The sequence below is a fragment of the Pleurodeles waltl genome, chromosome 6, assembly GCF_031143425.1.
Source record: "Pleurodeles waltl isolate 20211129_DDA chromosome 6, aPleWal1.hap1.20221129, whole genome shotgun sequence".
In the NCBI taxonomy this organism is placed as follows: Eukaryota; Metazoa; Chordata; class Amphibia; order Caudata; family Salamandridae; genus Pleurodeles; species Pleurodeles waltl.
The window spans coordinates 1,061,623,595-1,061,638,995 of NC_090445.1; the positions used below are offsets into that span (position 1 = coordinate 1,061,623,595).

The 15,401-nt window shown below is 45.3% G+C and overlaps 1 protein-coding gene across 2 annotated transcripts in view; it reads left to right on the forward strand.

The window, feature by feature from the left end:
• HP1BP3 (heterochromatin protein 1 binding protein 3) overlaps positions 1–15,401 on the forward strand; it is a 707,156-nt gene that overhangs the window by 84,144 nt on the left and 607,611 nt on the right. For both annotated transcript variants that reach the window (XM_069240026.1, XM_069240025.1), the window contains exon 2: positions 11,321–11,426. In XM_069240026.1, the coding sequence (XP_069096127.1) occupies positions 11,333–11,426 (94 nt within the window). In that variant the 5' untranslated portion in view covers positions 11,321–11,332. The remainder of the gene's footprint in view (positions 1–11,320; positions 11,427–15,401) is intronic.

Sequence of the window (15,401 nt, forward strand, 5' to 3'; positions counted from 1 at the left end):
TAGCCACATGAAAACAGAACAGCAGAACGTAATGCAGTGTAACCATATTTCTGATGGATACAACTACCTGTGGATTCCTCACCTTATGAATTCTCCCAATGCACCAGCATTCGACGTAAATTTTCTTCCCAGCTCTTCACATCGACGAGGACGTCACAATTGCATGGCTCCGCACGCGACTCCGTCTGACGTCATCGTGGCAATAAGAAGTCCTCGCCGGCGTCCGTTCACTTTTTTTCTACGCCTTCGACACTAACGGTTTTTCCTGGCACTCGAACAGCTACTTTGTCAAGGGTGTTCTTGTTGTACTAGTTACTGTGTCTTCACCAAACAAATCAGGTTTTAAGCCTTGTCATGAGTTCGGGGGGTGAATGCCAGTCACAGATCCTCATGAGGCCTGCTTGTGGTGCCTAAGTTCGGACCACGACGTGGAGGGGTGCGTGTCCTGCCAGCGGATGAACCCAAAGGCCTTAAAAGAGAGAAAGGCTAAGCTCTTGGCAAAAGCTAAGAGGGGGGCACAAGGGTCATCGAAGATCTAAGGCAAGGGACTCTTCTTCACACAAGTCCTCGAGATCTCCTAAAAAGCAGCGCTGGCACGATTCTTGATGCCGTTCTTCCAGAGATCGGTCTCTCTCTGTCCCCTCCGAGACAACGTCGTAGGACATGGGAGGTCAGTCCGACAATCACTCCTCAGCCTCAGAGTCCTCAGGCTTCTCCGGTGCTGTTGTTGATTGACGTCATCGAGTCCCCGGCGAGTCCTCTGATTCTCTTTTCACCCGTGTTAGCTCAGGAGCTGGTGGCGTAAGTTTCAGATCTGACCCAAGCGCCTCCAGATGAGCAGAGGTTTCCTGCCTTTTCGACTCCGGGAGAAGATTCAGCGGTGTTCCTTAATGCTATGTTTAGCATTTTTAAAAAGGCAATGGCTATGGCCCCTGCTGATGCACTGGCTAGTCCCACGGGTCCATTAGCTTTGTCTTTGGGTTCGCCGGCGCCGTACAAACAGGCTCCGCTTGTACCCTTCTATCCAGCTGTATGTGCTGGTTTGGCGCCAATGACGTCACCCCAGATGATGTTGGCGGAAGGATCCCGATCGGGACGCAGTATTTCTCCACCATCGCCTCTGCTAAAGCGTCCATCCGCCTTGAAACTGGCGTCGTCCACTTCGACTAATTCTCTGTCGACGCGGAGATTGGAGGCCAGATTGTGATCAAGGAGGAGATCCTTGAGGCTCTTGGAAGAGCAGGAGTATCAGCAACAGCTGTTGGAGGAAGGAGAGATTCCTGAGCCTATGGGGGAATTTCAAGATCTTTACTCTTCAAGTGGACTGGATACATCCCCTGTGTGGGATCTTTCATCCCCGGGCGAATTTACAGAGGAGGCAGCATCTTATAGTGTTAAAAGGAAGGCTGCTGAATTCTTGGAACTTCTGTTACCAGCATCGTAGGTAAGATAAATATCTTGACTGAAGTGTTGTTTCCTTCCTCTACGTCTGCGGAGCCCCTACTCCCTTTTAATGGTGCCCTTACTGAGCCCATTTTAGACATTTGGGGGAAACCTGTCATGACTACAGCGGTTTCCAAGACTGTGGCTAGGAGGTACAGAGTTGCTCCTGGGGATCCTCAATTTTTGTCTCCAACCGAACTCCTGAGAGCTTGGTGGTTCAAGCTTCTTGTTCTGTCCGATCTGCACCAGACTTGTTTCCTGCTACTCCATCGGATAGGGAGTCTGAGGACGAAGCAAGCAGCTAAGAAAGGTTTCTCCTTATGTAGTATGGCCTTGAAATCGGTCAATGCTAGCTGTGTGCTGGGGTGGTATGTTCATGCCCTGATGAACACGGCAAGAGCTGTAGGCTGAGCTTGCTTCAGAATGTGCAGGGGCAGTTTGATGAGCTCCTTTTGGACACCCAAGCTGCAGCCAAGCAGATTATCCAGTCGGGTCTGGATATATCTGATTCAGTTGCCAGGGCAGTGGGCACTTCAGTGGCGACCAGGAGGCATGTGTGGCTTGGGTCTTCTGGCTTTTCCGCGAATGTTCCACCAACTTTGTTGGGCCTTCCGTTTGATGGCGAGAAGTTGTTTGGGTCCAAGGCTGACTCTGCTTTGGAACGTTTTAAAGACAGCAGGGCTACTGCAAGATCCTTGGGGCGACAGGCTTCAGCATCCACACCCTTTAGATCCTTTTGGAGGTTCAGGGGGTTTGGCCTTGGATCCTCTTTTCGTGGAAGGCCTCAGTCCAGCATGCAACAGCCTGCCAACCCTCTCTATAGGTCTCTTAGAGGGCGGTGGAATGTTAGAACCCGAGCAGACACCAGCAGCCTCCTACCTCATCCTCTTCCTCTGGGGGAACCCAATGAGGAAAGCAGGCCTAGTTTTCTATCCATCTTGGTTCATGCTTCCCCCGTAGGGGGCAGGCAATTTCATTTTCTCCACGAGTGGGAGTTAGTCACATCGGACTCTTGGGTGCTAAATATTGTGGGGAAAGGTTATGCCCTTCCTTTTCGGGAGTTTCCCCCTCCCATCTCTCCCCGTCATTCGTTTTTTTTTTAAAGATCATCTCCTGTTACTTCAGCAGGAGGTGCAAATCCTTTTGTTAAATAGTGCAAAGGAGTTGGTTCCAGAGCAGAAAAGGGGTCAGGGATGCTATTTGAGATATTTTCTGATTCCCAAGAAGGATAGTCGATGGAGGCCTATCCTGGACCGGAGAATTTTGAATTGGTTGCTCAAACAGGAGAAATTCAAAATGCTTACTCTAGCACAGGTGCTTCTGGCGGTGAACAAGGAAGACTGTCGACGTGCAGGATGCTTATTTTCATATCCCCTTTCTGAGGTCGCACAGGAAGTACCTCCAGTTCATGGTAGGGTTGCAACACTACCAGTTTGCGGTCCTTCCTTGTGGTCTTACTTCCGCACCTCAAGTCTTCACAAAGGTGATGATGGTGGTCGCAGTGGACCTCGGAAGGGAGTATCTGTATTCACTTACCTGGACGATTGGCTGATAAAATCGAAGTCCCAGGAGCTTGTGCTGCATGACTTGCAATCTCGGAGTTGATAATTATCTCCAGAGACGCTGCAGCGGATCTACGATGGTGGGCTGTGGACGGCAACCTTTCCCATGGAAGGCCATTTTGCCTCCCATCTCAGGTGGCCGCGGTCATAACGGATGCTTCTACTCTAGGGTGGAGAGCTCATCTGGGGGACCTGGAGATCAGAGGCCATTAGTCTCCAGTAGAACAGATGTTTCACATCAATCTGTTGGAATTACAGGCAATATGTCTGGCTCTCAGGGACTTTCTTCCGACCCTTCGTGGTCTGTCAATTCAAGTCTTGACGGACAACATTACCGCAATGTGGTACATCAACAAGCAGGGAGGAGTAGGGTTGTATCTTCTCTGCAGAGAGGCTCTGCGGCTCTGGTCCTGGGCACAGGGCCATCGGATTTGCATGGTGGAAAACCATCTGGCCGGAGTTCTCAATGTGCGTCTCCATCCAGACCTGGTTATTCACATCATTCCAGATGTGGGGGTTTCCACAGATAGACCTGTTTGCCACTCAGGAGAATGCGCACTGCCCGTCGTTCTGCAGCCGCCACTATTCGTTGCAGGGAGCGTTTGGGGACGCGTTTCAGATGTCTTGGTGTGACAAGTTGCTTTACAAGCCCCTCCTCCCCCCTCCATACGCTTGATTCCTCTGGTTCTGAGGAAGATTCGTCAAGATGGGGCTCAAGTCATTTTAATAGCTCCAGATTGGCCAAGAAGGGTGTGGTACACAGACCTTCTCCAACTCTCACTGTGCCCTTCGCTTTTTCTTCCTCACAGGGCAGACCTCCTCTCGCAGGGGCAGGTTCTACACCCTCACCACCAGAGCCTGCACCAACATGCCTGGAGATTGAACGAGGCAATCTGAGTTCCTTTTCTCTCCCCCCAGAAGTGGTGGATGTTATCTTATCGGTCACGCGACAATCCACCATCACTTTCTATGCTAACAGATGGGCAACATTTGTTGTTTGGTGTGGAGAGAAGCAAATTGATCCCTTGAAGGCCCCTTTGTTTGATGTTTCGCTTTTTGCCCTTTCCTTGGCACAGAAGGGATGTGCAGTTGCAACAGTGAAGGGTTATTTATCGATATTGTCGGCCTTTCTGTGCCTTCCTGGTCAGCCTTCCTTATTTAAGTCTCCTATAGTTATTAGGTTCTTGAGAGGCCTGAGTAACAAGTTTCCTCCCACCCCATTTCTCATGCCTCAGTGGGATTTGAATTAGGTTCTTACTTTTTTAATGTGTTCATCGTTTGAGCCTATGTATTCTTGCCCGTTGAGATTTTTAGTTTTGAAAACAGTTTTCCTCACAGCCATCACATCTACTTGGCATGTGAGTGAGCTCCAGGCTCTTAGTGTGAAACCTCCTTTTACATCCTTTCATGCTGACAAGGTGTTGCAGAGAACCAGGGCAGCTTTCCTTCCCAAGGTTGATACTCCCTTTCATATGGAGCAATCTAGAACACTATCTTCCTTTTACCCTCCTCCCCATCCTTCAAAGGAGGAGGAACAACTTCATCGCCTAGATCGAAGAAGGGCTTTGAGTTTTTACATTGAACTGACATACTTTCGTATTGATGATCAACTCTTCGTTGGATATGTGGGCAAGATGAAGGGCAAATCCATCCACAAGAGAACCCATTCCAGGTGGGTCATTCTTTGCATAAAGATATGTTATTCATTGGCAAAGAAGATTCCTCCTGAAGGTATTAGGGCCCATTTCACCAGGGCTAAGTCTGCTACTCCAGCCTTGGCTAGAGGTGTACCAGTTGTTAGTTTTTATAAGGCAATAACTTGGGCTTCCCTCCACACTTTCACGAAGCATTATTGCTTGGACTCGGAAGTTAGGAGGCATGGCTATTTTGCACATTCTGTGATGCAGGATTTCTTGGTGTGACCGGTCAGGCACCCAACTCCGAGTGCTGTTCTGCCTTGGTATTCTATTAATAAGGTGAGGAATCCACAGGTAGTTGTATCCATCAGAAGAACAAGTTACTTACCTTTTTGTAACGCTTTTTCTGGTGGATACACTAGCTTCCGGTGGATTCCTCAGTCCCACCTGCCACCCCGTGTCCTGTCTGGTCATACCAAGACTTTTTATTACCATTATAAATGTGTAATATATATGTTTTTGGTGTTTCTATATAAACCGATATTGTGGTTTATATTTGAATTTGGATAGGCATGTATTATTTTTGTGAGGTCAATATTCACCTGTTCGCCTCGAAGGCACGTAAAAAATGGTAAAACTGAAATCAGCACGCCGGCGAGGACTTATTACCACGATGACATCAGATTGAGTCGTGTGCGGAGCCATTCAATTGTGACGTCCTCGTTGACGTGAAGAGCTGGGAAGAAAATTTCCGTTGAATGCTGGTGTATTGGGAGAATTCATAAGGTGAGGAATCCACAGGTAGCTACTGTATCCACCAGAAAAAGCGTTACCGAAGGTAAGTAACTTGTTCATGTGGTCTCTAGAGAGTGTAGTGCCTTACACATTTTCAGGCCTAGCAGGTCCACTTCAATACTACTACAAACAAGGGCCTTAAAACACAAACTACTCCCAGCTGTAAAACAAAAGAACCAGCAATGAGAGAGCTTAAAATGACAGTGAGTATTGGGATGGTTATTATTTTGGTGGTCCCCACTAAACTAGTGTGGGGAGCCAGAGATGACCTAGACAGAGGTTTGTCAGAGGAATGCCCCGTAAAGCATTATGGGGCAAGTTTCCGCAGTGCAGTGAATGTTATATATTATCTGTTCTCCCACTGTGCCGGGAGAGCTACGTTGAGGATTCTGTTTTTCATTTTCCTATTGAAACGGCTGCAGTTTGTACATTTTTCAACCCCTAAACCTGGGAAGAATTTAGGAATGGGGTTGTGAATTTAAATGACTGATTCAGCAACAATGTGACTTAACTGGTGCCTATGCAAAGCGCTCAATACGAGTTTGTGCTATATGTAGCTTTAGAGTCATAAATGCCACCAGCACAAAGCAGAATGACGAAAGAAAAAACTAATGCGCACACATGTATATGGACAATCGTGCAATAATCTACGTAACTGGGTCAGTCTGCAAGGCATAACAAAGCCGCCTCAAGGTTGGACAAATGTAAAGCATTTACAGAGGAAATCACTGGAATTTTGAAAGGCAGGCCAAGGAACGAATGAAAGTGATGGGAGTGCTTAAAGTCCACAGAATAGATTACAACATGTCAAAGAGCAGTGCTTGCGAGCTGCTATGGTCGACCTAAAAAAAAAAAAAAAAAAAAAAAAAAAAAAAAAGGTTGAGCCCTTTTATCTCCTTAAGTAAATCTGATTAACTTGAGAGTTGCTTTGTTTGTTTGTGAATACTTGATTGTGGGGATAAAGGCTAGCCTTTTCCATCTTCAGACTTATAGATTGCCCGTCTTCTTTATAGTTCATAAACACACTTTGACCTGATGATTGGATTATTCAGCAGGCACCCAAGGTTTGGACTGAATACTGCTTTGTCGGTGATTGATTCCTGCCAACCACTATGCAGCCTATGATTCTCTGTAATATACTGCAAGTTACTGACCAGAAAGTTGAGCAACTAATACACCTATATTTTAGTGATGGGTAAAAATTGTGTGGCCTCAAATTAAAGACTAGTTGAATTAACGATTGTCATCTTAAACTGTCCTGAAGAAATTAGATCAGAGTATCCAATCCTTTTGTAGCTAGGGATGAGGAGCATTTCACAAAGTAAAACACTTGGTTTCGATCTCAAGCTGCCCTCTCTGAATGAATAGCTCTGAAAGAGCATGTCAGTGATATCAGTTGGTGCTACAGGCCATATCTGATTGGAGTTGCAAGTAACTGTTACAGTGGTGAGTATACTTATGAGTTGCTTTAAAGAACAGAAAGCTTACAGATAGGATGGTATAGCCTATGCTATGCTTCTGCTATGATCTTTGAATTGGCTCCCAGTTCAAGGCAGAGAGAAATGATGCATTTGTGTTCCAGGCAGTTGGCTCCATTTAGCAGAGCCCGATTACTTGTATATATTGTGAAGAGATATATGCTCAATTAGTGCTAACAAGATTGTGGATTTAAAAAAAGTATTGTTTGAGAAATTCTTGTTAGGAAGACAGTTGCTACTTGAAGTTCTAAACTTTTGGAGCTTTCTTCCTCTCGCCATTAGACTGATACTTGGTCTTGCCTCTTTGAAGGCCTGTCAAAGGATACATCTTTGTTCCAACACTTATTGGGTACTTTGAAAGCACATTCATAGTCTGAGGTTAAAGTGCTATACAAAATTAATTTGATATGGCATGATATGGTTATTTCACTACAGTGCTTCAAGTCAATTCACTGCCCGGCACTGGCAAACGGTCACTAGCTTCAACCTGCCCATGTTTAGCTGTCTTGATGACAGGAATACTATGTTTAACTCACTTTCCATTACATTTATGATGTCTTCTATTCTCTTTCAAGGTGCTATCTAGTCAAATGTGGCTCTACTTGCTGTGTTGCAGACCTCCCAGGTGCATAAATCATTTTGCAAGTTGCTCAGACATTACTTTTTCGATGGACTCATCTTAAAGCATTAAACTCATTGGTAACCCAGTCCTTTTATTTTAGAGCATCCTTGGGTACCACAAATGGCTGCTTCAAAATAAACCCTGGATATCCATATTGCTATTTACATGCTTTCAGTTAAAAGCCTCTTTGTACTTGAGAAATTCTCTGAATTGTCAACCGACCTGATGCATTCACTACAGAATTTTACATTTGCTGTCGGTCTCATTGTTAATGGCATATCCACTGGATAGAGCGAGGGAACTAAAAGATGTTTGGGTTTGTAACTTGAAACAGAAGATGCTAGGACATTCTGGGTTTTGGTGTGCATCCTAATTGTTTGGGTCTGGCGTTAGCTAAGACCACTTTTGTTTTTAATAATAGGCACAATATACTTTTTTAATACCCGTTTGCCAATGGACGTACCCATTACATCCACTGCACCACGGCTTCCGTTGCCAGCCCTTCCAATTCACCTGTTAGCAGGGAGACCCCTGAATTTAGAGATGTGAAACTAACCACTGCTTTTAAGCTCCTTATCTTGTGCCCATTTCGGAATTATATAGGTGTCCTTGGTACCTATTTTTCACTCTTTAAATTTTACCAAATTAATTTCTGCATACCTGGTATATAATGAAAACCCATTGCAAGGTGCAGCTCATTTATTGGCTAATGGTACCTTTAGGTTCTTGATGAACCTACAAGCCTTATATATCCCCACAACCAGAAAGGCCCAGCAGACGTAATGATAAATCTGCCATAGGTGGAAAAAGTTACAGAAGAAAACATAGCCAGAAAACGCTGTTCTCTCCCCCACCCCACTCAATGACAATATTGTTTTATTTCAATTGTTATTCTCTATAGGAGAATCTTGAAGGATCTACACACATGACCTCTTGCTGAATTCAGAATGTTGTCTACTTTTCAGAAATGTTTAGCTCTCCGGGATCTAGCTTTGGTTTCACACCCATTTCTGTCACTAACTAGAATGAGGCTGAAAGCACAAAAAATAGTAAAAATGGGCTGTGTCCCACTAGAATGCCAAAACTGTGTTGAAAATGTGTTTCTGATTCAAGTCTGCCTGCTCCTAAAGCTGTGAAGATTGTGATTTTAGCACCGCAAACCCTTTGTTGATGCCATTTGCAGGGAAAAAACAGATGTTTTCTTCTGCAGCACTTTTTTTCCCCAATTTTTCCCCAAAAACCCACATTTTAGTTGTTTTTTCCCGAATTTTTTGGTCTCCTCCAAGGAAACCTAGAAACTCTGGGTTCCGTTTAGAATCCCCAGAATGTTGGCAAAAAGGACGTACATTTGGTGTGGATAGCTTCTGTGGATAAAACGTTACAAGGGCATAAGCACAAACTGCCGCAAATAGCCAAAAAAAGGCTTGGCACAAGAGGAGGAAAATGCTTGGCAGTGAAAGGATTAAAAGTGCTTTCAGCCAGCTTACTTCATCCATTGGTCTTTAGGTGTGTCATTCATGCTTTGCTTCTGCCCACTACAGCTTACAGCTTACAGCTTACAGCATGGGGCAGGAGGTCAGCCCACTTCAGCGTAGGGATCACATTAATTTGAGTAACTGCGTTTTACTCTTTTGCAAGGAGCACACCTACATATAAGCTAGTTCCCTTCTGTGCCAATATTTTATTTATTACTTTGATGTTGCCTTTGTGTTTAGAGTCTGATGTGACAGCAGGACGCTATATCAGATGTGAGGGCAAACCACATTCCATGCTTTCAGTTCCTGTCTCCTGCCCAATGCTCTTATGAGTTCCTTTTGGAGTGTCCTTTATTTACTGTTTGACTGTTAGTATTTCACAGCATAACAGATTGCGTCCATTTGACACTGTTCTGTATTAATTTATTGAAAGCTTCAGCATTATACATTTGAATTCATAAGTCTCCATTTTTTCAGAACACGCTTATTTTGGACTCCATTTTTCCAATGCTTCTCCGATAAACTTTGCCCAGGAAGAAAAACACTGTTTATTGTGTTTAATTTGCAGCTTTTGTGAAACTTTTTTTGTCATTCACTTCTTTCCTTTTTTCCTTTCTTCCTTATTTGCTTTTCTTTCCTTGTTTCTTGCTTTCATTCCTTTGTTCATATTTCCTTTTGACTTTCATTCTTACATTCCTTCCTTTCCTTCTTATGTTACTTCTTTTCTTTTCTTTCATTTGTTCTTTCATCCTTTCCTTCTATTCTTTCATTCCATCTTTACTCTTTAATTCATTCTTTTGTTCCTTCTTTCTTTCCTTGTTTATTTCATTAGTTCACTGTCCCATCTTCTTCCTCTTTTCTTTCATTCTTCTTATGCATTTTTCATTAATTTATTGCCTACTTTTTTCTTTCATTCCATCCTTCTTGCTTTCTTATTTTATTTCATCCCTTCTTTCCTACATTATTTCTCTTTTGGCTCCTATCTTTTCATTCCATCTTTCCTGTTTTCTTGGTTTCTTTCTTCCCAGCTTGCTTTCTTTTTTTTGCTTTTTGTTTCTCCCTTTATTTCTTACATTCTTTCTTTCTCCCTTTCTTTTTTCCTTCTTGTGTTTATTTTTTTGAGTGGGGTTCACTATCCCAAAATATATGCGTTTGTGGGTGTACACAGTCAGCCCAAACATTACATCCTTGGAGCTACCGCTTCTCACTTAACCCCTTTTATGTAGATTAGCCGAAAGGTGGCAAAATCAGAACCTTGATAGAATTCAGACCCTGCCATTCTGTGGGACCTAACTTAAACAAAGATGCTTTTATCAGCGCTGATATCATTAGAATGCTGCTTTAATTTGTCACCTTAGCCCATGGCTCCAAGAGGGACAAGTGGATTTCCTTCGAGGATAAATTGATTTCTGATGTCCCTTAGACAAGCTGATATTTGATAAAATTGCACACCCCTGAAGATCGGTCTACAAGTTATTGATGACGGAGGACAAATGCTAATATATGTATGTTTTCATTATAACTGATCCGGTATATCTACATCAAGGTTGGTGGGTATCTGCAACCCTGTAATGTTTTTAACTTGAGATAGAACCTCTTTCCAGAAAGTCACATATGTCTTGCAGGCCCACCACACATGAAACTTGTCTTTTTGGGTATCACGCACTCTGTAGCATAATTTAAACCTTTTTTGTTCAACAAGTAAGTAGTTTGACCCGAACCCCTATAAAGCAGTCGATACAATTACAGTTAGTGGGATCAGAAAAAAAAATGTGTCTGCACAGGACCAACAACTACCTCCTTTGTAACTGCAAACAGATAACTGCCCGTGTAATAGAGTGAAAGACAGTGCCTTGGGAAAGGTTGTTTGTTATGAAATGAAATGTGGTTTTTAAGTGAGCCTCTACGTTTCCAATCAGATAGCAGTTTTCTTTCTATTTAGTTTACAGTTTGGTGGAATGGAAGCCCGGGGTAAATCAGTGATGCTCTGGCCCTGTCAAAGTCATGGTTCATCAGCCACATTCCTTCCCTCCAGCACTCCCTTTTAGAGGTTTGGTAACTGATAATTGTCCTGGTGGAGCCATTACAAGGGTTCCACTGGAGCACAATAATTGTAATGAAGCTTTGAAGTGTTTTTGTTATTTTTTTTTTCCCTATGATACAAATGTATAGACGTGCTGCTGCTTTTCAACAAAATTAGAGGACTGATATATTTATTTCACAGTGACATTCCATGCATTTGCATTCTTTGCTGTAAACTCAACAAGTTTACATTCTACCCTTGTTGATTATTTTTTGTGGATTCTAGAGACCAGGAACCATGCCAATCCGCAGAGCTGTAAACTCCAAGAAGGAGACTGCCCCCAAAAGCCGCCCAGCTGAACCGGAGGTTCAACCTGAAGAAGAGAAAAAAGGTATGGTTTAAGATGTAGATTGTGCCTCAGAGTAAATGGTTGAGCTTGTGCTCAAAGGTTGCTTTGTTGAAACTTTTAATAGAACCAATATTAAGCTAAATTTCCAGCTGAAATTAGTGCAGTCCTGCATCAGATCATAAGTTGAGAATAATTCCTTGTCATTAGACTAGATACTGGAGAAACTAACATTTTTTAATTTAAACATTTTAACTGTACAAGAGCATTTCTTCTCTTTCCACGTTTTAAGAACTTTTTTTGAAAGTGGAGAATAAAACTCAGTTTAACACTGCAGCATTCAGAAGGAGTGGTTTGCAGGACAACATAGTGGACACAATCTCCTAGTGCTACCACGCTGGCACCATCAATTCGGCACTGTTCTGCCTGTGCTGGCAATCATTGGAGCAGCATTGTATATGCTGGTGTAGGAAGTTGGCTCTGTATGTGCTATTTCAAAGTAAGGAATAGCATGCACAGAGTCCAAGGGTTCCCCTTAGAGGTAAAATAGTGGTAAAAAGAGATAATACTAATGCTCTATTTTGTGGTAGTGTGGTCGAGCAGTAGGCTTATCCAAGGAGTAGTGTTAAGCATTTGTTGTACATACACATAGACAATAAATGAGGTACACACACTCAGAGACAAATCCAGCCAATAGGTTTTTGTATAGAAAAATATCTTTTCTTAGTTTATTTTAAGAACCACAGGTTCAAATTCTACATGTAATATCTCATTCGAAAGGTATTGCAGGTAAGTACTTTAGGAACTTCAAATCATCAAAATTGCATGTATACTTTTCAAGTTATTCACAAATAGCTGTTTTAAAAGTGGACACTTAGTGCAATTTTCGCAGTTCCTAGGGGAGGTAAGTATTTGTTAGGTTAACCAGGTAAGTAAGACACTTACAGGGCTTAGTTCTTGGTCCAAGGTAGCCCACCGTTGGGGGTTCAGAGCAACCCCAAAGTCACCACACCAGCAGCTCAGGGCCGGTCAGGTGCAGAGTTCAAAGTGGTGCCCAAAACGCATAGGCTAAAATGGAGAGAAGGGGGTGCCCCGGTTCCGGTCTGCTTGCAGGTAAGTACCCGCGTCTTCGGAGGGCAGACCAGGGGGGTTTTGTAGGGCACCGGGGGGGACACAAGCCCACACAGAATTTTCACCCTCAGCGGCGCGGGGGCGGCCGGGTGCAGTGTAGAAACAAGCGTCGGGTTCGCAATGTTAGTCTATGAGAGATCTCGGGATCTCTTCAGCGCTGCAGGCAGGCAAGGGGGGGATTCCTCGGGGAAACCTCCACTTGGACAAGGGAGAGGGACTCCTGGGGGTCACTTCTCCAGTGAAAGTCCGGTCCTTCAGGTCCTGGGGGCTGCGGGTGCAGGGTCTCTCCCAGGCGTCGGGACTTTAGGTTCAAAGAGTCGCGGTCAGGGGAAGCCTCGGGATTCCCTCTGCAGGCGGCGCTGTGGGGGCTCAGGGGGGACAGGTTTTGGTACTCACAGTATCAGAGTAGTCCTGGGGTCCCTCCTGAGGTGTCGGATCTCCACCAGCCGAGTCGGGGTCGCCGGGTGCAGTGTTGCAAGTCTCACGCTTCTTGCGGGGAGCTTGCAGGGTTCTTTAAAGCTGCTGGAAACAAAGTTGCAGCTTTTCTTGGAGCAGGTCCGCTGTCCTCGGGAGTTTCTTGTCTTTTCGAAGCAGGGGCAGTCCTCAGAGGATGTCGAGGTCGCTGGTCCCTTTGGAAGGCGTCGCTGGAGCAGGATCTTTGGAAGGCAGGAGACAGGCCGGTGAGTTTCTGGAGCCAAGGCAGTTGTCGTCTTCTGGTCTTCCGCTGCAGGGGTTTTCAGCTGGGCAGTCCTTCTTCTTGTAGTTGCAGGAATCTGCTTTTCTAGGGTTCAGGGTAGCCCTTAAATACTAAATTTAAGGGCGTGTTTAGGTCTGGGGGGTTAGTAGCCAATGGCTACTAGCCCTGAGGGTGGGTACACCCTCTTTGTGCCTCCTCCCAAGGGGAGGGGGTCACAATCCTAACCCTATTGGGGGAATCCTCCATCTGCAAGATGGAGGATTTCTAAAAGTTAGAGTCACTTCAGCTCAGGACACCTTAGGGGCTGTCCTGACTGGCCAGTGACTCCTCCTTGTTTTTCTCATTATTTTCTCCGGCCTTGCCGCCAAAAGTGGGGCCTGGCCGGAGGGGGCGGGCAACTCCACTAGCTGGAGTGTCCTGCTGGGTTGGCACAAAGGAGGTGAGCCTTTGAGGCTCACCGCCAGGTGTGACAATTCCTGCCTGGGGGAGGTGTTAGCATCTCCACCCAATGCAGGCTTTGTTACTGGCCTCAGAGTGACAAAGGCACTCTCCCCATGGGGCCAGCAACATGTCTCGGTTTGTGGCAGGCTGCTAAAACTAGTCAGCCTACACAGATAGTCGGTTAAGTTTCAGGGGGCACCTCTAAGGTGCCCTCTGTGGTGTATTTTACAATAAAATGTACACTGGCATCAGTGTGCATTTATTGTGCTGAGAAGTTTGATACCAAACTTCCCAGTTTTCAGTGTAGCCATTATGGGGCTGTGGAGTTTGTGTTTGACAGACTCCCAGACCATATACTCTTATGGCTACCCTGCACTTACAATGTCTAAGGTTTTGTTTAGACACTGCAGAGGTACCATGCTCATGCACTGGTACCCTCACCTATGGTATAGTGCACCCTGCCTTAGGGCTGTAAGGCCTGCTAGAGGGGTGTCTTACCTATACTGCATAGGCAGTGAGAGGCTGGCATGGCACCCTGAGGGGAGTGCCATGTCGACTTACTCGTTTTGTCCTCACTAGCACACACAAGCTGGCAAGCAGGGTGTCTGTGCTGAGTGAGGGGTCTCCAGGGTGGCATAAGACATGCTGCAGCCCTTAGAGACCTTCCTTGGCATCAGGGCCCTTGGTACTAGAAGTACCAGTTACAAGGGACTTATCTGGATGCCAGGGTCTGCCAATTGTGGATACAAAAGTACAGGTTAGGGAAAGAACACTGGTGCTGGGGCCTGGTTAGCAGGCCTCAGCACACTTTCAATTGTAAACATAGCATCAGCAAAGGCAAAAAGTCAGGGGGCAACCATGCCAAGGAGGCATTTCCTTACACAACCCCCCCCAAACGAAAGAGGATGAGACTAACCTTTCCCAAGAGAGTCTTCATTTTCTAAGTGGAAGAACCTGGAAAGGCCATCTGCATTGGCATGGGCAGTCCCAGGTCTGTGTTCCACTATAAAGTCCATTCCCTGTAGGGAGATGGACCACCTCAACAGTTTAGGATTTTCACCTTTCATTTGCATCAGCCATTTGAGAGGTCTGTGGTCAGTTTGAACTAGGAAGTGAGTCCCAAAGAGGTATGGTCTCAGCTTCTTCAGGGACCAAACCACAGCAAAGGCCTCCCTCTCAATGGCACTCCAACGCTGCTCCCTGGGGAGTAACCTCCTGCTAATGAAAGCAACAGGCTGGTCAAGGCCATCATCATTTGTTTGGGACAAAACTGCCCCTATCCCATGTTCAGAGGCATCAGTCTGCACAATGAACTGCTTAGAATAATCTGGAGCTTTTAGAACTGGTGCTGAGCACATTGCCTGTTTCAGGGTGTCAAAGGCCTGTTGGCATTCCACAGTCCAGTTTACTTTCTTGGGCATTTTCTTGGAGGTGAGTTCAGTGAGGGCTGTCACAATGGATCCATATCCCTTCACAAACCTCCTGTAATACCCAGTCAAGCCAAGGAATGCCCTGACTTGAGTCTGGGTTTTTGGAGCTACCCAGTCCAGAATAGTCTGGATCTTGGGTTGGAGTGGCTGAACTTGGCCTCCACCTACAAGGTGGCCCAAGTAAACCACAGTTCCCTGCCCTATCTGGCATTTGGATGCCTTGATAGAGAGGCCTGCAGATTGCAGAGCCTTCAAAACCTTCTTCAGGTGGACCAGGTGATCCTGCCAGGTGGAGCTAAAGACAGCAATATCATCAAGATA